This window comes from Leopardus geoffroyi, chromosome C1, assembly GCF_018350155.1.
Source record: "Leopardus geoffroyi isolate Oge1 chromosome C1, O.geoffroyi_Oge1_pat1.0, whole genome shotgun sequence".
Classification (NCBI taxonomy): Eukaryota; Metazoa; Chordata; class Mammalia; order Carnivora; family Felidae; genus Leopardus; species Leopardus geoffroyi.
Genome location: NC_059328.1, coordinates 217809084 through 217831563, shown reverse-complemented (window position 1 = coordinate 217831563; position 22480 = coordinate 217809084). Strand labels below are relative to the sequence as shown.

The 22480-nt window shown below is 46.2% G+C and overlaps 1 protein-coding gene across 1 annotated transcript in view; it reads left to right on the top strand.

Annotated features, from left to right (window-relative positions):
- The window catches only part of IQCA1 (IQ motif containing with AAA domain 1), a 159131-nt gene that overhangs the window by 24736 nt on the left and 111915 nt on the right, over positions 1-22480 (top strand). Inside the window, exon 6 of the mRNA XM_045481838.1 lies at positions 11706-11911. Within this exon, the coding sequence (XP_045337794.1) occupies positions 11706-11911 (206 nt within the window). The remainder of the gene's footprint in view (positions 1-11705; positions 11912-22480) is intronic.

Below are 22480 nucleotides of genomic sequence, written 5' to 3'. Positions count from 1 at the left end.
TGGGTGTGGGGTTGCAGTTTCGCAAAATCAAAAAGTTCTACAGATCTGTTTCACAGCAGTGTGAAGACGCGGAACACTGCTGAACTGTATCCCTAAAAAGTGCCTCTTATGGGTTTGTTTTTTTTTTTTTTTTTTTTTTTTTTTAGCCACAATTAAAAAAACTGTTTTTCAATTCACTGGGACGTTGCGGCGTATACTGAAATGATTCTATGAGAATCATGACTATTCGCTAGTGGTCAAAAAACACAAATCAAAAATTAAATGAGATACTGCGTTTCCTTGAATCTGAGATGTCATCAATTATAAGACACATCGTGATTTTTACATGTTCTTAAAGAGAGTACTGTCAGATAAAACAAAACACCACCTTGATTGTAATCCACATCCATCCCTAATTTCGGACACGTTAATTATGAAAACCATGCATCTTAGAATTAGTGACATATGGGACATCTGGGCGCCTCAGTCAGTTAAATGACCGACTCTTGGTTTCAGCTCAGGTCATGATCTCACGGTTTGTGAGATCGAGCCCCACATTGGGCTCTGTGTTGACAGCGTGGAGCCTGCTTGGGATTCTCTCTCTCTCCCTCTCTCTCCCCCTGCCCCCCTCAAAATAAATAAGTAAACATTAAAAAAAAAAGAATTAGTGAAATAAGCTAAGTTGTTTCTATCTTATAAGCAAAAGAAAAAAATTTTTTTCAAGTTGTAATTATTGGCAAGGGTGGGAGGAGACGCCGTGAGTTACATGGACTCTGCCTTTCTAAAAGACGATGAGCAAAGTGCAAGATGGTTAAGATGTTTACATCCTGTCCCCACAACGTTCTATCTCTGTCTTGAGGAAACCATCCGAAATAGAGATTTATGCCCATGGAAGTCTCCTCCAGTGTTCTTTTTGATAATGACAAATTGGGGATAAAGCTGGTTCAGAGTAAGGACGTAGTTAAATAACTTCTAGTGGACCCACATTAATGCAGTCATATGTCACCTTTGAGAACCATGTTTATGATTAGTTTTTGATGACATGAAAATGCTCAAAGTAAAAATTCAAGGTTTGGAATTACACATATAATTTGATATGATTTCAACTAAATATATACACACATCTATGCACTTGCAAAAGAAAGAAAAGATACCGTGTACAATAGCATTCATTTTTTTTAATGACTTTGGAAGATTGTTTCTCTGTCTGTAATTGTATTTTTCAACATGCTTAAACTTTACTTCATTAACTGGGAAAAAGTACACATTTAAAATGAAAGCAAGTGGCCGTAGAATCATACCAATTTTTTTTCTCCTAAGATCTCCACATCATTTGGTGCATATGGATGGGGAGACAGACAAAGATATAGATCTGTTTCTCCCTCCCGCCCTGAAGAGGCAGACACATGTACGATATTGTGATAAAAACAATGGTTCACTCCAACTTTGTACTTTCCAAACTTAACTAGCAGTCAAAACATTCAATCTAAGATCATCTAAGTTTGACATGAAATTTTACATTAGCAGTTTGGTTCAACAATTTCCTTTTAATTTAATTCAGCATGCATGTCCTGGATGTCTATTACATGTAACACGTAGCCAGAAACTCGGGAATAGCCTAGCACTCTTTTTCATCCGAGAATCTTAATTGCTTACACTGATAGCACACAAAGACAGAATTACGTGTTTATTACTGTATTTTTTCTGTTTTACTTTGGAGTTTATATCTGTTCAGCTCAAATCAAAGAAGTCTGTGTTAATTTTTCAGCAGTTCAGGGTTTGGATAATATAAAGAGAGCAACTTGTCTGTTTTGCGTTAAATGTGACTTTCTCTGGTTTGCCTTTTTTTTTTTTTTCTTCCAAGTACATCTCCTGCTGGTAGTGTGTATTCTATTGAAATTTTACACCATCGAGAAATGTATGGATTCAATTTTTAAGAAAATGGTATCTCCTGTCCTCTGGCTGATAACCATCAAAAGCCATTACCCCAAATCCAAGAAATGTTTTCAATTGAATATATTTTCCACTCTATCACTAATGAAGATATTGTCCACTCGTTTTAAAATTTCATTTTTCCATAACTTCATTTCGTTACATCACGCCAGTGAATAAGCCGTTGACTTATCTGATCAAAATAGTATTTGTATGTTTTGGGAAGCTTGGCCTATTTCCAGGTATTTAGTAACTAAAACCAGAATTAGAGCGACAGACATCATTATGCCTTCCTTCCCTGACCAAATGTTCCCTTTACCATTGTCATATAAATTATTTTTTTGATATTGCCATTTTAAATATTTATATTCTAAAATCTACAAAAGAAAATAAATAGCACTCTAAAAATTCATGTGCAGTTACTTTAATTGGCAGAGCCAATGGGGTGAATCGAGTGGAAGGAAAATTAATGAATGTAATATATTTCATTCTGTGGATCCCTTTGAAATAATTTGTCCTATGGTCGTGCCCATCATATATTTTATGTTACCCTGGAGCTAGCAATGTTTTCATTATAATAACGCTGGGGGACACTTATTAAAGAGGAAGAGCCGACGCTTGGAAATGAGTCAACTAAGTCTTCAAAGCACCATAAAACCCTGCTCACCTTCAGATTCTAACATCAAACAAGCTGTATTACAAATTATCTGTTGGTCAGTCTGGTCTTCCTTATTAACAAATAACCCCAGGGCACCTGGCTGGCTCAGTCGGTTAAGCGTCTGACTCTTGGTTTTAGCTGTGGTCATGAACTCGCAGTTGGTGAGATCGAGCCCCACGTTGGGCTCTGGGCTGACAGTGCGGAGCCTGCTTGGGATTCTCTGTCTCCCTCTCTCTCTGCCCCTCCCCTGCTCGCTCTCTATGTCTCTCTCTCTCAAAATAAATAAATAAATGATAACAATAATAACAACCCAAAGTTGGAGCTTGGGCACCCGGTGAGCTCCTGAAACGCAGCCCCCTCAGAAGCCCCACTTGGGAAGACTGTATGTACGTCAGGAGCCATCGGTGGTCATGGGCTCTTCCTTGGGAACTGCTCTCAGAGCCAAAAGGAGAGAAGGACCAAGAGGACGTGCTCTTTGTGGAGAAGTGTGATAACTTGCCTACGTAATGAAACACAGTATATTCCAAAATATACTGTTGCAGAAAATACCCATGCCACTAATTTCAAAATACACACTCTCCTGGCCTTTGTTATTTGCTACTCAGATTAATGAACTTGAAATTAGTCTGTTGAAAGTAGGATCTCAGAAAGTGATGGAGTTGGAGCAGCGCACGCGGTCTGACTCTGATCTGCAACCATCCCATGTAGCTGCGGGGGGAGAATTGTGACAGTCCCCTAAGGCAGCAAGCGCTGTCCCCACAAGCCACACGCACTGTGTGTGATGCACCAGAAAAAAGTTCGCAACCCAGGAAAAGCAGTGACCCTGGGTCAGTTGTATGCGAAAGGCTCTTAGGCTGAGCAGAGAGATCAGAGCTTGAGGGAGGGCACCATTTTCTGTTAAATGGGATTTACAGCCTACCTACTCAGAAACCTTTCGTTTGATATTAAGTTGTTACTGTTTTAATTCTGCTTTATTCTTGTTCCGCGTCCCCAGACCATCAGAAATTACATGACAAAAAGAATTCTCTTCCTTATCCTTCCTTTGTAGCCTGATCCCAGGATTTCTTTTTTTTTTTTTTAATTTTTTTAACGTTTATTTATTTTTGAGAGAGAGGGGGACACAGCAGGAGCGAGGCAGAACAGAGAGAGAGGGGGACACAGAATCCGAAGCAGGCTCCAGGCTATGAGCTGTCAACACAGAGCCCCACGCGGGGCTTGAACTCACGAACCATGAGATCATGACCTGAACCGAAGTCAGACACTTAACCAACTGAGCCGCCCAGGCGCCCCTGATCCCAGAATTTCTTAGCCTACATCCAAGGGCAGAACGTTCATCCTCAACTACCTTAGATTTGGGCTTGTTACACAGTCTGTTAATGTAGCAGGTAGAGTGGTGAAGGCCATGAATTCCGGAGCCCGCCCATCCGCGTTCAGATCTGGTTCTACCGTTTCCCAGCTGTGGGGACTTCCGGGAGTGACATGACTTCTGGGTGCCACGATTTCCACATAGGCGGGATGGAGATGGCCATGGCACCACACTCGTAGATTTCGTGTTAATTTCTAAGGAAACTGCTCTCTGGAAAGCATTTAAGGTAGTGTCTCCTGTAGAGCACACAGTAAGCACTATGTGAGCACCAGCTGTTACTTTTCTTCAAATGATTTAATATCATGGGTTTAGATGTTCACGTCCTTCGTGATTCTAAATTGCCTACTAAACTGCCCAACTTTTTTTATCTATTTAAGTTAAGTATGGAAAGATGGGCTTTGTACACTGCTATGCGAAGAGGAAATCCTGCAACGTCTTTGCGGGAAAGCATAGGCAGTATCTACCAAAATTACAAATGCACATTTTTTAAAGTATGATCTATAGTACCCATTAAAAAAAAAAAAAAAACATTTTCAGGGGCACCTGGGTGGCTCAGTCGGTTAAATGTCTGACTTCGGCTCAGGTCACGATCTTGCAATTTGCGGGTTCGAGCCCCGCGTCGGGCTCTGTGCTGATGGCTCAGAGCCTGGAGCCTGCTTCGGATTCTGTGTCTCCCCCTCTCTCTGCCCCTCCCCTGCTCGTGCTTTCTCTCTCTCTCTCTCTCTCTCTCTCTCTCTGTCTCTCAATAATAAGTAAATGTTAAAAAAATTTTTTTTTTTAACATTTTCAGACAAAATGAGTTAAGCTGGAAGAAACCTATCAGCGGAGAGACACAGCTGAGCATAGAGGGTGGGAGCAGAGATGCCGGAAATAGACGCCTTGGGTCAAAGCCCCAGACTGCCGCTTCATGGCTGTGTGACCCTGGTCAAGTTCTTGACCTTTCAGTGCCTCAGTTTCCTCCTGTATAAAATGAAGATAATAATGCCACCTACTCATAAGGTTATTAGGAGGAATAAATTAGTATTTGTAAACCACTTAAACTAGTGCCTCACAGCCTACAAGTGGCATCAAAGTGTTTATTTTAAAAATATTTAAAGAGGGGCACCTGGGTGGTTCGGTCAGTTGAGCGTCTGACTCTTGATTTCTGCTCAGGTCATGATCCCAAGGTCGTGGGATTGAGCCCTGAGTCGGGCTCTATGCTGAGCATGAAGCCTGCTTGAGATTCCCTCTCTTTCTCTCTCTCTGCTCCTCTCCCCAGCCTGAGCTCGCTCGCTCTCTCTCTCTCTCTCAAGAAAAAAAAATACGTATTTCAAAGAAAGTAGGACACAAATGTGGCTGAGTAAGCTTCTATCACTTATCAGTTGTAAACTCAACGTTACTGTCCTAGCCCAGCTCCTAAGGAAGCAAATCTTAAATCTATGAAACAATTTTTAGAAGTTAGGCTTAACGAGCTAGAAAATTTTTTATTATCTAATAGTTTTGCACGCACTAAAATTGCGGCATCCTAAAATAAGGCCTTACCATAACTACTCTGGGCAGAGGGCAGGAGACTACCGTTGGCTATGGGTCTGCTTACAATTTTATTCCACTTCTTCTGCTGGGTTCCTCTTTTTTAAGTAGGTGTATTTGTATAAACACACGCATATAAATATAGGTCTGTTACTCTGGAACGAAATGACGGAACAAAATGGCTTGTTTTCATAAACTAAGGAGCATACACGCACACACGCGCACACACCGTCTTGAAATGGATCATCCGAAGAGCTGTTTCCTCCACAGCGTGAGGCGGGAGCAGGGAGCCCACTGAGCCCGCCTCTAGATGCTTCCCAATGAACACCAGCACACGCTGCGATCAGAAGGCTCTGGAGCTAATTAATCTCTGCACTGATGACAGCAAGCGATTTCACGGGGTGGTCATTTGCCCAGAGTGGACTCTTTCCCTCCCCCAGACCCGTTCCAGCTTCGCCTTCAGTGACAACAAAGCACCATAAAGACGCAACCCCCCCAAGACAATGAGCTTCTGGAGAAAGTTGCCAGCATTAAATCACTTATCTGCAAGTGTATTTGTGACTGATAAATTGAACAGATTTTCATGTGGACAAATGTCCATTTTATCTGACTAATTTGAACAAGGATTTTTAAAGACAAAGCCCATCAAACATTAGATAAGCATTTTAAGTTAATGGACCGTGGAGTCCTATTTCCCCGCAAACCCGGGAAGCATCATCAGATGTCCTATGTTTACGGCAACATCAATTATTAATATGTATATTTTTGCTGACAGAGGACCTTGCTATAAACGTAGGTTTCGCTATGCGGTTCCGGGTCATTAACTGTGGAAAGCTTGTAAATATAATGGTTTATTCACATGGGAAGCCTTCATTAAGATGCATTATTCTACAGCTGATGTATTCCAATATATACTATATTATCATGTTCTCTATTTCCCTTTAATATTTGTCATTTATTTTTAAATGAGTTGCTGTTTATGCGGTGAGTTAACAAATTTGAATTCCATATGACCAAAGTTGCTAATGAGGAAAAGATATCTTAGCCCAAAGGAAAAGCTGCTCATTAACATAGGACCTAAATATATTATAACCTTTAAATTCAAAAGCAACTAGAGAAAGAAGCTGCAAATGACCCCAAATGTATTTTTCGTCAGAGAAAGTCTATATCAAGAAACATGCATGAATACACACGTATTAACGGCACAGCATGGTGTCACGGGAGGAACACTGAACGGAAGGAGTCGGGAAACCCTACTACCAGCTGCTTCGTTAATGTAGAACGACTTGGGAGAGCCACTTAGGTATGATCCTCAGGGTCCTCGTCTGTTCAGTGGGATAGTCACATCCTCGTATCTACCTCCAAAACGGACGTGGACACCAGTCAAGGAATGTAGAGGAAGAACGCTCAGGACAGAGTGCATACCACTGGGGTTGTTGCAAAACTCCAGTGAGAGCTGAGAAATTTCTCTGCTTTGCTCAAAGATCGTGCGAGTGTAAGGAAGTTGGCTGAATGCTTCGCAGAGTTCTGGAGCTATTGCCAAGACCCAAATCAGAGTCACCTCCTCAGTGTTTCATTTTTAGAGACAAAAGGGAAAAAGACGAGCTAAAAATATATTTTGCATGTGTACATCTATGAAAGAAATCTGCTGTAAATTACCATAAGAACAATGTAAGGGAGGGAAAAGCAAGATCCTATGATTGGCTGATAGAGAATCAGAAAATTAATGCAAGACTTCAAAACAATTTTACACGTTCATCGCAGACAAAAAAAATTGGGGTACAGATCTATTTTAACCTCTTCACGGACACCGTGAACTTAAAATAGTCGTTGAAGTGGGGCACCTGGGTGGCTCAGTCAGTTGAGCATCTGACTTCGGCTCAGGTCATGATCTCACAGCTCGTGAGTTCAAGCCCCACGTCCGGCTCTGTGCTGACAGCTCGGAGCCTGGAGCCTGCTTCGGATTCTGTGTCTCCCTCTCTCTCTGCCCCTAACCCACTCGCATTCTGTCTCTGTCTCTCTCAGAAATAAATAAACGTTAAAAAAAATTTTTTTTAAATAGTCATTGAAGAGATCAGGTAAAAATATGTGAATTGTAAGATTCTACTTCATACATTGAAAATGTACATACTAGGAATAAAAAATATCCCCTGGAAAATACAAGAATCGGGTACTTTTTAAAATGATTAAATAAAGGAAATTTCTATCTGTTTTGGCACAAGATACGGAATGTAGAGTCAGGCATTTGAGCACACGCATAGCAAGGAAATTTAGATCATTTGTTTTCAACGTTGTTCTTTAAAGTGATCCTATGATTTTCATTCTAGATTCACTTATAAAGTGGTTTGGGTTTTTTTTTCCTACCATAAAAGTGTGTTTTCATTATATTTAACTCAGACAATTGGATTATTTCCTTAGACTTTTCAATGCATATTTTTAAAGTGTTATATGTGTAATTTTTTTCATCTTTTTTCACTGACTTTGTGTTGTTAAGTGGGTGCTGTATTCTAACAGCATCTTGATTGTATTTCTAGTTGACAAATCACTCCCAGAGATTCACAGGTATTTCTCAGAGATTGTGTGTGTGTGTGTGTGTGTATGTGTGTGCACGTGCATGCACACTTATGTGCATACGTGTTACAATTAACTATTTCATCCATTTGGAACTTATTTTAGTATATAGCATCAATTGAGTGTTTAAGATTATGTTTTTCCAACTAATTAATTTAAATTTGTAATGTTGTTAATGTCTTTTGTAAACAAGGCAAAATTTTGTTCTATGTTTGAGTTTTATCCTGTATTTGTTTTGAAGCTTTTGAAATGAACTTCAATGTTTTTCTCTTACCCCTGAAATTTTCTTTATATGGTAGCCCCCTAGCACTCCTGGGTTTCACAGACTTAGACGTCTGTGCACCTGCTGACATGGCGGCGACCACAGTAAATGCACCGAGGGCTCACGTGGTGCCAGGCTCTGTAGCAGAATCTCACATAGAGCACTTCACTCAGTCTTCGCAGTGTGATACTGTTCCCATTAAAGAGGAGGAAACTAAACCTTGACAGTGTCAATGCCTTTTACAAACTCTTAGAGGTAGCACATGGCTGAGCCTCAACTTACATCCAGGCTTCTATCCCAAACCCCATACCATGGCTTTGGGTCAGACAAGCCAGGGATTGATTGTTTCCTACCTCTCCCATTTGCCAGCTGTGTGAATTTGGGAAAGTTAATTAGCCTCTGTGGTTCATTTCTTATATGATAAAAATACCCGCTTGACCGGATTATTGTAAGGGTTGAGGGATTACTTCTGCAGAGTGAGGGTGTACTCATTCAGGAAATGATACGTGCGTCATCTTCTGTGATGCTTCTTTTAAACAACCCTTCCTCCTCCTTCCCCGCCCCCTCCTCCTCCTCGCCCTCCTCCTTCTCTGTCATCATTTTAGGCTTTGCAGGCCAGACAATCTCTGCCACAACCATTCAGCATTGTCCTTGTAGTACGAAAGCAGCCACAGACAATATGTAAATAAATGGGCTCGGCTGTGATCCAGGATCACTTTATTGACAAAAACATGCATTTGAGCCAGGTTTGACCTGCGGGCTACAGGTTACCAAACCCTGGCCTGGATAGTTATCAGAATCACCTGAAGATTTTCCAAGACTACTAGTTTCTTGATTCTTCCTCACTCCCAGGATTAAACTGGGAATCTGTTTTTTTTTTTTTAAGCTCTCCAGAATTTTGAAGAAAAAAAGAAAATGTGGATAAATAAGTCACCAGTAGATTTGAGGATATGTTGCCTCTAAAAGAACTTCCCCAGGGGCATCTGGGTGGCTCCATCGGTTAAGCATCCAACTTTGGCTAAGGTCATGATCTCACGGTTCGTGCGTTCGAGCCCCACGTCAGGCTCTGTGCTGACAGCCTGGAGCCTGCTTGGGATTCTCTCTCTCTATCTCTCTCTCTCCTCTCTCCCTCTGTCTCCCTCCCTCCCTCCCTCCCTCCCCTGATGCTCTCTCTCTCTAAATAAGTAAACTTTTTAAAAAATTATAAATAAATCCAAATTAATCAATGGACATAACTGAAAATCAAATTAGTTCTGGAAGATAATGTTCAGGAAACCTCCTATAACACAGCGCAAATAGATAAAGGAGAAATGGAACATACAGGAGAAAAGTTCAGCCTAGCAGAAGATAAATCTGGTGGCCTGGCAATTTTATCTAACATTTATTGCAGAGAGAGAAATGGGGGAAGAGGCAATAATAGCAGGGAAATTTTCAGAGTCGAAGACACAGTTTTTTATAGTGAATAGACCCACCAAATGGAGAGTGTGATGAATGAATAAGTTTCCACGCCTGGACACATTTTGATAAACGTTCAGAGCTCCAAGGGTAAAGCAGGAGGGAGAAGAGCTTACGTACGAGGAACATCCGTGTCCGACAAGCCAGTCACGGGCGGCTCTGCGTGCTGGAAGTTTCCTCCAAGGTCACTGCCAAAGGTGGGAGGGGCCCCAGGAAACACCTCCAAAGTGCAAGGACTTAGCAGATTCACGGCTGCACGTATCCAGTCTGCAAGTTACGCTCATGGGCGTGTTTCAGCAAAATGAAAACGGAACACAAGAAAAAAGAGTAAACAGAGAAATCAGAGCAACTTCTGCTTCAACTTCGGGAGCATTTGCTCATTTCCACAGTGTAAATATCCCCATCGCCCATTCAAGCCGCTAACCGATACAACGCAGTTGGGATGATAGGTGCCGTGGCACACTTTTTGTAGTATTTTCACCGTGGAGCTAGGGCAGATATACATAATGCCGAGAGCGCAGATGATATAGTAACACCCAGTCAGATCATTAGGAAGTGATGAGTTTTGGGGCGCCTGGGTGGCGCAGTCGGTTAAGCGTCCGACTTCAGCCAGGTCACGATCTCGCGGTCCGGGAGTTCGAGCCCCGCGTCAGGCTCTGGGCTGATGGCTCAGAGCCTGGAGCCTGTTTCCGATTCTGTGTCTCCCTCTCTCTCTCTGCCCCTCCCCCGTTCATGCTCTGTCTCTCTCTGTCCCAAAAATAAATAAACGTTGAAAAAAAAAATTAAAAAAAAAAAAAAAGGAAGTGATGAGTTTTGAGTATTGAGGACTTCGTAACGTAATTTACTTAATTGTAAGTTTATAGAAATTAGCATTCTAAAATGCTCACAATGAACAATGCATTTAACAGCCAGCTTGCAAAATTCTAGAAAATGGGTCAATTGGATCTCATGAGCCGTCGCGGGCTGGCTCCAGCTGACCACTGAGTGTGCCCTTTATCTGCTCTCTGGCCTGGGCTGACTCTCTGAACTGCTTAGAGCTCAGATCCTCTATCTGTGAAGGAAGCAGAGCTTCAGGGATATAATACCAGGTACAACTGCCCTGTGGCGTCTTCCTTCTCCAAGTCCCTTTTTGGTCCGAAACTTCCATCCAAACCCATGTTGCAAAATGTCGTTAGGGCGGCTGGCATTTTTCCCTACCGTGTCGTGCCAATTCCGTTTTAGAGGATCCTAAAGAACAGGAATTATGTCTCAAAGTGATTTGGTTTTTTTTTACGTGAGTGCTGCACCCAATGAGATGCTTGAACTCGTGACCCTGAGATCAGGAGTCACATCCCCTATGGACTGAGCCAGCCAGGCTCCCCTCAAGGTGATTGTGTATTTTCTCCTCACCACCACCCCATAGATGTTGGAGCAGGGCTGAGCATTTGATTGGCACTCCCTAGCCGGACTTCTGTTGACTTGCTAACCAGCAGATTTTAAGGTAGAACATTGTACCAACAAGATGTAATATCAGGGTGAATGTCCGGAGTCAGCTGAGAATTTCCTCCCTGGGAGGTCTTTAACAACGGAAGGGATGTTTGCAGGGTTGGTTTGGGGGTAGTTTTTCTTGCAATCAGAGCACCCAAACTTTCCACTTGCTTCAAATACTTTCTTCCTCTATAACCTTTGCTGTCCCATTAACCAAGATTTGGAAACATGTGACTTTCCATCGTGTGAACAGTTTTTTGTCGTATTTATTGAATATGCTTTTTTTCCAGCTAACCGCCCCCCAGCTGCCAGATGGTATGGAGTGATCCCCATCTTTCCTCCCCACGGTGGTGAATCACTTCTTAAGACCCGCCCGCCAGCCATGATTCTTTCGTTCTGTGTGCATGTCTTGTATGCCTTGATAAGACGCCACCAGAGACATCAACATATTTCACGAGTGTCTGGTGTTCTTTGGCATGAGAACCTTTATGATCTTGTGTTTTCAGAATCCACCTCCCCTGTTTAATGAAGTCAGTGCCACCATAATCCAGGCTGAAAAGGTGACCTCCCTGAGGAATGAGGTGCAGATAAAGCATGAAGAGAAATACAGAGAAGCCTTGGTCACAATCAAGGATGATCTGAAATTAATAGAAGGTCCAGATATCAAGGAGAACCTTCAAGACCAGATTCGGCATTGGTTCATCGAATGCAGGTAAGCGCGAGCGGCCCGGTGATGTGTCCCGATGGTCTCTTCTGTAGGGGTTGAGGTTCTTGTATGTTTTTAAGCACAGAAGCATGTCCTTGTAGATAGACTCATGGGTTTTTTTTTTTTTTAAGTTTATTTATTTTGAGAGACAGAGCAGAGAAGGGGCAGAGAGAGAGGGAGAGAGAAAAATCCCACACAGGCGCTATGCTGTCAGCATGCAGGGCTCGAACCCACAAACCCTGAGATCACGACCTGAGCTGAAATCAAGAGTTGGACAGCTTAACCGACTGAGCTTCCAGGCCCCCCCTGATTCATGGAGTTTTAAGCTTCATTTTAGAAAGCGGAATGTCAGGGCTAAGAATTCAGGAACGAACTTTTTTTTCTTTTAATGAGATTGCTTTTTGTGCTGGTGTTTTGGTTTTTTTTTTTTTTTTTTTTTTAATAAGGCCCATATGGTACTTTTGTGACCACATGGAATTGAATGTCATGGGTAGATGACACAGCCCCATGTTGGTGGACTTCCTGGGCCACGTCTGGCTGGAAGCCGAGGGATCCAGTCACAAGCAGGTCCTGGGATCTGGCCAGCCCGTCTCCTTGTATGAGCTTGGGATTCTCAGTCACAGCCCTTCTCTGTCAGAATTCTGTGAGGCAACTGCTGCATCGGTGACCTGACACCGGGGCCCTGGGCCTCCTTGAAATGCTGGGTGGGTAGCAGCTCTGGGGACCAGGCCCCAGGGTCTGCGTGAAGGGTCCTCTTTAATGCCCTTGCGTGAAAGGTTAACTGACTTAGAGCTTGCTTTACGAAAGAGGGTTTTTGAAACGTATTCGTTTTTAGAGAATCACACGTGGTTGGGACAGACACTCGTGGAACACCGAAGTTTCCACACAGCGGAACAAACACTTTGCAGGCAGCCTAATTCGAGCAGTTTGAAAATCTGTTTTATTTCAAGGCGGGGGGTGGGGGCGGAGAAAAAGAGGGCAGATTGTAGTGCTCCGTCCCAGGAGCCGCGGAGGCCAGACTCGGCCGTCTGTTTCCTTTACGGGGAGCTGTGCCGCATCGTACCGGGTTCAGAGACGCTCAGACACCAACTTTGGCTGGCTTCTCAGAACCGGAGACTTTGACTGTTGACAGTAGAGAATCCCGTTAAAAGGTATTTATGTCTCAGCCTCTGAGATGACCTCCAGGGACTTCACCTCTTGTTGCCGTAATGTCCTTCCCTTGACTGTGATGTAGACCTGTAACTCGCTTCTGAAGGAAGAACAGAGCCACAGTGATGGGGTGTCACTGCCTTCCTGCCTGCCTCTCTTGCCCTCTCTCTGGCTCTCTCCCTCGCTGCCCTGAGAGAAGTCAGCGGCCACGTTGTGTGCTAGTCCCACACGGGAAGGAACGGAGGGCCTCGATCCAGCAGCCGGGGAAGAACCAACTTCCGTCACAGCCGCGTGATGACCGTGGACGTGGATTCTCCCCCAGAGAGCCTTCAGATGAGACCACACCCGTGGTTTGCAGCCTGGTGGCAGACCTGGAGGCAGAGGCACCCAGGGCAGCCACGTCTGGTCCCCTCCCCACAGAAACAGCGACGACATAAACGTGCATCTAAGTTCTGATGTAACATGTTCTGCAGCACCAGATATCACACGTACATCAAGGTTTAGAGATACGCAGCCGTCGTCAACCACTCGTGTTAAATTTGTATGGCATTCTGATAGTTTCCTCAACACTTAAATTTCATAACAAACTTTCTTCAAAGAAAGCAATTCAGGGGCGCCTGAATGGCTCGGCCAGTTAAGCGTCCGACTCTTGACTTTGGCCCAGGTAACGATCTCATGATTTGTGAGTTCGAGCCCCGTGTCAAGGTCTGTGCTGACAGTGAGGAGCCTGCTTGGGATCCTCTCCCTCTCCTATCTCTCTGTGCCTCTCTCTCTCTCTCTCTCTCTCACTCTCTCCCTCTCTCTCTCTCAAAATAAATTAAAAAACTTTAAAAAAATTTTTTTAAAGAAAGCAATTCAGTGGGGTGCCTGGATGGCTCAGTCACTTAAGCATCCGACTCTTAACTTCAGCTCAGGTCACGATCTCCTGTTTCGTGAGTTCGAGCCCCTCATTGGGCTCTGCACTGACAGTACGGAGCCTGCTTGAGATTCTCTCTCCCTCTCTCTCTCTCTGCCCCTTCCTCCTTCTCTCCCTCCCTAACTCTCTATCTCCCTGAAAACAAATAAATAATTCTTAAAATTATTTTAATGCTCGAGGCGCCTGGGTGGCTCAGTCAGCTGAGTGTCCAACTTCGGCTCAGAGCATGATTTTGCAGTTTGTAAGTTTGAGCCCCACATTGGGCTCATTGACCTCGGCACAGAGCCCACTTCAGATCCTCTGTCCCTCCGTCTCTGCCCCTCCCCCACTCGCACTCTCTCCCTCAAAAATAAAGCATTTTTTAATTTTTATATATTTTTTAAGGTTTATTTATTTTTGACAGAGAGAGAGAGAGAGAGAGTGTGTGTGTAAGTGTGAGCTAGGGAGGGGCAGAGAGAGAGGGAGACACAGAATCTGAAGCAGGCTCCAGGCTCCGAGCTGTCAGCACAGAGCCTGACTGGGGCTCGAACTCGTGAACCGTGAGATCATGACCTGAGCCAAAGTTGGACGCTTAACCGACTGAGCCACCCAGGCACCCCAAGCACTTTTTAAAACAAAGGAAGCAATCAATTGCTTTTGATTGGGAAGCTCTGTCCTTTATTATAGAAATACAATTTGGGGAGCCTGGGTGTCTCAGTCAGTTAAGCAGCCGACTTCAGCTCAGGTCATGATCTCACAGTTAGTGGGTTCGAGCCCCACGTCAGGCTCTGGGCTGACAGCCCGGAGCCTGGAGCCGGCTTCGGATTCTGTGTCTCCCTCTCTCTCTCTCTCTCTGCCCCTCCCCTGCTCACACTCTGTCTCTCAAAAATGAATAGAAATACAATTTGAAAATGCTGATGATTTTTAAAAATTCAAAATTGAATAAATTTGTGAACTTGTCCTTTATACCCTATTGGCCAAGGCTACGTTATAGCAAACTGGGGCATTTTCAGTGAAAGCATATTTAAAGTGCGGAGTTTGAGGCTGTGCTAATTCTGTGCCGGTAATGATCATAAAGAAGTGAATACAGCTGTTAACAGAGGGTGGCATGTATGTGCACCTACGCTCTCCTTTCTTTATCGGGCTCCCTCCTTACTCTCCGTTCTGGTGATGGTTTCGTGGGCGTATATAGAGCCCAGACCTCTCAAACTGTGCGCTTAAGGGACAGTTGGTCATGTATCAATTATACGTCAGTAAAGCTGTTAAAAATGTAACGATATTCCATCAGCAGTGTTTTCAGTCCTTAAAAAGGGCATGTTTTTCTGTTCTCCAAAGCAAAGCCCAGTATTCCTGTCTCTAACCTCGCCCTCGGACCGCCCTGTCTCCTGCACGCAGTCTAAGAAAAGCTTAAATTTGCCGGTTGTGGGTGACTCCGAGCCTTCCGGTTTAAAAGAGCGTCTTGCGGGCTGTTTTGAGTACATTTGGAGCCCGTCCAAATGCCTATCAAGAATGCTTTCCCACTTCGCTTCCCCTTAGGTCACCTGACCACGAAGGGAAGCTCAACCCTCATGCTGACAGTTAGGGGCCGGACGAGTGTGACAGCGTCTGGGCACATGCTATGGTCAGCGCTGTCACCTGTCCCATAGGCTCGCAGCGTAGTCATCTGGTCCAACGAGGAATGACCACCCACTTGGTCCCCGGGACTTCCTTCTGCAGCCTGTGGTTTCTGCCACGCGCCCCCGATCGCTGGGCACCTGCAATCCTGGCCTCTCATTTCTGAGCGTGGCCTCGCTGGGATGCTGCTTCTCTTGGGAACTCCGTGTCCCCTGGAGCACGAGTGGTGTCCTGCCCAAGCCTCAGGGCCCGGGCAGTCTCCTTCGGACCCTCACCCACCGAGGCCCCTCCTCCTCGCTGCCATCCAACCCCCTCCAACCCCCTCCAACCAAGCTGCACGGGGAAGGAAGACAGGCACCACTCAGATGTTTCCAGATTCTCCTCAGCCACCTGCTGGGATCTCCACGTTGGCCCCCCTCCTTCATGGAGACCCTTAAAGGGTGAGCCTCAAGGACTCAGGCGGTGTCCCCACTCACGCACCTTCTCCTGCTTCCTCCTGCCCTTCTCCTCTGCCTCACTAACTTCTCCTTTGGGCCGAGACTCCACGAAACCCTCCCTGAGGGGTCTCCCTTCAAAATTCCTCCTTGCCTCCTGCTTGAGCTCTGCCTAGCCCCACACCCACCATCCCTGCCCCTGACGGCTGGCAGGACAATTAAGAACACAGACTGGGGGGGCGCCTGGGTGGCGCAGTCGGTTAAGTGTCCGACTTCAGCCAGGTCACGATCTCGCGGTCCGTGAGTTTGAGCCCCGCGTCGGGCTCTGGGCTGATGGCTCAGAGCCTGGAGCCTGTTTCCGGTTCTGGTCTCCCTCCCTCTCTGCCCCTCCCCCGTTCATGCTCTGTCTCTCTCTGTCCCAAAAATAAATAAACGTTGAAAAAAAAATTAAAAAAAAAAAAAAAAAAAAAAAAAAAAAAAAAAAAAAAGAACACAGACTGGGGATGGCCGTGCAGCCATTTCCTCATCTGTGATAGGAGGACAAGACTCACACCTACTTCGCGGGGCTGTTTAGAGACGTGGGGCGCCGAGACCCGGACGTCAGGTCATCACTGCTTCTCCCGTCCTGTGACCACCCGCTCGCTCACATGCCCCTCCGCCAACCACTGGGCAAGGCCCGTCAGGACCTGCCTGGCGCTGAGAAGGGAGCGGTGTGTGAATTCCACGTGGAAGAGGTGAATTGTGCAGGTGATGGGATCGCCGGGTTCCGTGCTTGGCCAATTACACAATTGTGCCCGGAGCGACTACACTCGGGATGATTTTGTGCCGTTGTGCACATTTGGGTAGAAGGGCATAACTTCAAAAGAATTGAGTCTCTGGGTGATATCATGTTGGTTCATAATTAGAATCCTTTTGGGGCACCTGGGTGGCTCAGTCGGTTAAGGGTCCGACTTCGGCCCAGGTCATGATCTCAGGGTCCGTGAGTTCGAGCCCCGCGTCGGGCTCTGTGCCGACAGCTCAGAGCCTGGAGCCTTCTTCGGATTCTGTGTCTCCCTCTCTCTCTGACCCTCCGCCATTCATGTTCTGTCTCTCTCTGTCTCAAAAATAGATAAATGTTAAAAAAAAAATTAATTAGAATCCTTTTTTTTTTTAATAAATAAAGGAGGGAAGGGCCCCTTCCATTGTTCCTGGGGACGTGGCTCCTCTGGAGACCCAGCCCTCGCTGGCCAGTCCTTGAGAGCAGTTCACCCGGGTGTCACTGGCCTGACAGTTTGGAGACCGAGTTAGGGTCCCACGGGTATGGGGAGCATCACTCCCAAAGACATAAAGACTCCTCTTTTTGAAGTAACGTAAGGTCAAGGGCAAATTTATTTTCCTAATTGGATTACATTTAACTGATTGACTTTGATAAAAATCCTTTTCCTTGCTTTTTTAAATCAAAGACAAATAAAAAGCAAATATTGTCTTTTGAAACATGAAACATGACCCATCCTCAAGCAAAATTCCAACAGGACACAAAATGACAACGTGAAAAATTACCAGAAGTTACAGTTTATATATACGCCCACGATTTGGAATACGTATTCGGAGCTCATTTCATCAATACTTACAGCTGCCAAGTTATACTAGGATCTGTTTTTTCACTCAGTTTTCACATTACTTTAAAGGAATCCTGTTTTTCCAACGTTAAAAGTGACACATGCTCGTGTAGAAAATGTGCGAGGTGGGGAGGGGCTTAAAGAGGAAGATTAAGATTGTTCCTGATCCCGGCTCGCCAAGGTCGCCACTGTAAAAGTTCTCCCTAAATCTCCTTGCGTCTTTTTCCCTCACACGTGTACTTAATTTCAATTTTACGAATCTTTTTAAATTTTTTAAAAGGTAACATTGGGTTTTCCCACGTCCTTAAGATATTTGCCAGAAGATGTTTTTAGTGCTTGGTTAGCCTTCTGTGAGGTGGGCACACTAGTGAATGCATAGATTATTACCTTTTTAATCTTTTGTCAAATTGATGAAAGAAAAGTGCTCTTGGTAATCTTTCCATTTGCACCTATGTCATTAATGGGGGTGGGGGGTGGGGGTGGGGTGGAAAACTGGGGTTTTCTCAGCAGCATCCTCTCTGTGAACCCCCCCTGACTCGTATCTGCTTCTCTCTGTGACATCATCTTTTTAAGTGATTTTCTAAAATGTAGTCATGTGTGTTACTGATACTAAAGCTGTTTTGGATACATTATTGCAATAATGACTTCTGAGTTACCATTTGCCTTTGATTTTTTTTAGCTGGCCTGTAAGAAAGCTAGAAAGAGAGAGGAGGAAAGACGGGGAAGGAGAGAAATGATAAATAACGCAGCGTTAAGAACCCACTGCTCATAGGGGCGCCCGAGTGGCTCAGTCGGTTAAGCGACCGACTTCGGCTCAGGTCATGAGCTCACGGTTCGTGGGTTCGAGCCCCGCGTCGGGCTCTGTGCCAACAGCTCGGAGCCCGGAGCCTGCTTCGGATTCTATGTCTCCCTCTCTCTCTGCCCCTCCCCTGCTTGTGCTCTGTCTCTCAATAACAAATAAATGTTAAAAAAAAAAAAAAGAAAAGAAAGAAAGAAAGAAAGAAAAGAAAGAAAGATCCCACTGCTCACTTTCTGTGCCCCAGGCGCCCCTGAGCCCCACCCTGGCCACCTGCACGAGGCGGTCACCACCCCTGCTGCCTGGGGGTGTTGTGGGGGTTAATGAGGCAGCACAGAGGCAATACCGGGGCCCCAGAGTTACGGACTTTTTTGGTGTTTTTGTATTTTATAAGATTTTCTCCAAGTAGTATTTTCTACTGTTATTAGTTGTATATTTTGCTTACTGATTTCTTGTTTTATTACTGAAGTACGGTGGACATAGAACGCTGTTAGTTTGCTGTGCAACACAGCGATGCCACAAGTCTGTACATTATACAGCGCTCGCCACAGGTGTGGTCCCCATCTGTCACCACCCAGCGTTGTTACAATATTACTCACTGTGTTCTCCATGCTGTTAGTCGTATATTTTATATAATTTGCACCATTAGCTAAGTGAACTCTCAGGTTATTTCCAGCAGCCCTTTACTTGACTCTCTTGGATTTTCTTAGATACGGAGTCATGGGAACAATGTGGCTGCTACTGTCTCTCCATCCCCCACAGTTACTCTTCTGGCTCCTTCCCCGCCCGGTGAAGCAGGGGGGAGGGTTCACCTTGACGCCCGCTCCTGTGCTGTGTTTCCCTTCGATTCACACTTGGGCTCCAGGAGCCGAGAATCTTCTGGAAACTGAGCCAGTTGTGTTTATAGTCCTCTGTGCAGGCTGAACCATTCGAAATAGCAGTTTTTGGCAAATATCGCAATCTTGGAAACACGGCCTCAGCTGGCGGGTGCTTTGGTCGTTCATCCAGGGAACACGGCTTCCTCCACCTAACCCTCAGTCCTGCCCCCAGAGCCCTTGCCCTTGTGAGCGCTCCTTGCCCTAACGCACCACTGGCCTCCCTTGTAATTAGAACCGTTTGGTGACTGGGTACCTAAGGTGTGTATTCATCTGAAATGATAATAACAACAAACAGAGGCTCCCAGTTATGGAGCGTCTGTTCAGTACTGGGAATTCTCAATACTTTACACACTAACTCATTTAACCCTTGCATTAACCTGCCATTGCTTCTGTGGCAAATGATCACAAACACGGTGGCTTAAACCGGTACGAGTTTATTTTCTCCCGCTTCTGGAAATCGGACGTGTGAACTCAAGGGGGCCGCGGTGTGCCATCTGGAAGCCCCAGGGAGAGTCTGTTTCTCAGCCTCTCTTGCTGCCTCTGGAGGCGGCTGGCATTTCTTGGCTTGTGGCTCCGTCCCTTCTCTGCTGTGCCATCTCACCGCCCCCACCTCTCCCCCGGGTGCTTAATCTCCCCGCGCTCCTCTGTCCTGAGAACACCTTTGATTGCGTAACCCGGGATCATCTCCCTGTCTCACATCCTTGATTCAGTCACACTTACGGAGCCCCTTTTCCCCTATAAGATAACATTCACAGGCTCCAGGGATCAGGACCCAGTATCTCTGGGAACCGTGGCTCAGCCGACCACAGCCCTCAACGGCTGTGAGATAAGCACTCTGCTTTGCATTCACCGGTGACTTTCGTGACGAAGGACAGAATGCACCTTGGGTCCCTCGAGACCAGCGCTGTCCCGTCGGCCTTCCTGCAGAGCTGGAGACGGCCTGGATCCGTGCGGTCCAGGGCGGTGGCCGTAAGCCGCATATGGCTCTTGAGCACGTGCAGGGTAGTTAATTTTATTATTCTAATAATTTTATTTATTCTGATACATTCAGATTTGGGGTTTGGATCTCCACATGTCCCGATTATGATAATAATAGGGAATCTGGAAGAGTATAAATTAGGTAGCCTTACCCCGCTATTCAAGCCAACACACAATCAGAAGGGATGAGTAAGAGAAGAGGTCTTGGGGGCTTGGGATGATCCCCATCCTCAGCAGGGTGAGCCAGGCCGGGAATGTGGTAGACACAGCCACTACCTTTTGATCTTATTATGTGCCGTTATCAATGATGTACATTTACATTACCCACGTATGCAGGAGTAGAGGTTATAGAGCCAAGCAGCATGGGTTCAAATCCCGGCTATGGCACTTACATGCTGTGTGACCTCGAGCCACTCACTTAACCTCTCTGTGCTTCCGTTTCCTCATCTTAAAATGCTATTCATAGCCCCTACCTCACAGGCAGGATAACACAGATGAATACATATGGAATCCTTGCAACGTTGTGTGGCACATGCTACCCCACCATAATTACTTCAAGCACAGAGGTAGGCCATCACTTTCCAGACACAAAGTTTGCAGCCTTTCATCCCGGGCTGTGGGACCTTTGTCGTCACAGCGGGAGGCGTCTTTCCAGAGTGTTGCATTGGGAAGCTCTAGAAAGAGAGCCTGGCCAGCGGCGGAGCAGGGAGAGGCAGGGCTGCGAGGGCTGGAGTGGGGACGAGGCTAAGGGGGTAATGACAGGGCAGGCAAACACAAGTTAGACCGCGTGGGATGCGCGTCAAGCCTCCAGGGCGCGGGGGGTGACATGCCTGCAGAGCCCCAGCAAGTGCGCATTCTTTCTGGAAGAGGTCTTGGGATGCTTCGTTCTGGGGATTGTTTTATTTGTTTGCTTGTTTCCTTTTTAAAGTGAAGCTACAATTGAAATGCGGTAAAATCCTCCCTTTCGCGTACAGCTCCGCGAGTTAAGCCTGGTCGTTTGAAGGTATTTGGACCCAGAGAGACTCTTCTCTCGCCGCCCCCCCCCACCCTGGTTTACGCCAGTCGAGGCTCCAGGAACTCACCCTGGAGGGGACTCTAGAACTGGTGTGACCATACCCTCTGCCCAGCAGAGCCCGAGGCCACGAGCAGAAATTGGGAAAGTGAGTGTCCTGCCCACCCGGAGAGGGCAGTGCGGGTCTCTCCCACTCTGGCCTCCGGTGCCCCCCACCCCCTCCCCCAGATATCCTAAGCTCCTGGCCCCACACCGTCTTCCACCAGGATTGACTCCTTCAGAAGCAGGTCCTCTCTGCTCAGCCCATGTGCCTCTCCTCTGTTCCTACAAGAGACACCACACCGGCTGCTTCCCACGGGTGCCCTTCTGAGATCCCAAGCCCTAGAAAGGCAGCAACAGTGGTTCCCTAGGGACCCATGGCTCATGGCGGGGGGAGGGGGGTGCTAGAATTCATACTCAGGTCTCCGAATTCCCAAAGCCGTGATGCTCCCACGACACCAAGCGCGTCTCCTTGTTCTGAGCATTCCAGAAGCAGAAACCTTGCTCTGTGCCTTGACTGCATCGTGCAGCTAAGTGTCATTTTTGTAGGAAACGATGGAGGTTGTCCGAGGCCGTGCGGCTCATTAGGTCCCACCCGGAAACCCCAGGGCTTTCCTTATTTCTGATTCCTTCTCTTCCTTCTCCTCCGATTCGCCCTCACGGTGAGCGCAGTGATGGTTCTGTGTAGGGAGGGGGGAGAAAGAGAGACAGGAACCGTGGGACCCGAGAGACGTGGCGTGGCCCCATTTATTTCACAGGCTTCAGAGGGGGCTCAGAGAAGCAGGCTAAAACCCGGGTGCTTGCTGGCAGAACTGAAACCCGGCTGTGTGAAACTTGCAGAAGCGGGAACACCTTGTAAAACCAGAGCTGGTTTCAGGGCAGGGGTTCGGAATTGGCGCCTCTGAGGACTTTTAAAGGCGTCCGAAGAGAAACCACTAGGGTGGGCACGGCAGATGTGTCTGGGTGGTGGGACCACAGCTTGTTTTTTCCCTTCACACTCCAAGTGTCCCACCTGGAGCACACGTGCCCTTCAGATTGGAAGAAGTTTCCGGAGGACGGCGAAAGGGCGGGTCACACACAGGGGGGTGCGTCAGGGGCTCTTTATTTGGAATTCTCTCTTCAGCAAATCCTCAGGGGCAGCCGTGGTCCCGAGAGGAGCTGTGAACACGTGTAGGTTACTCA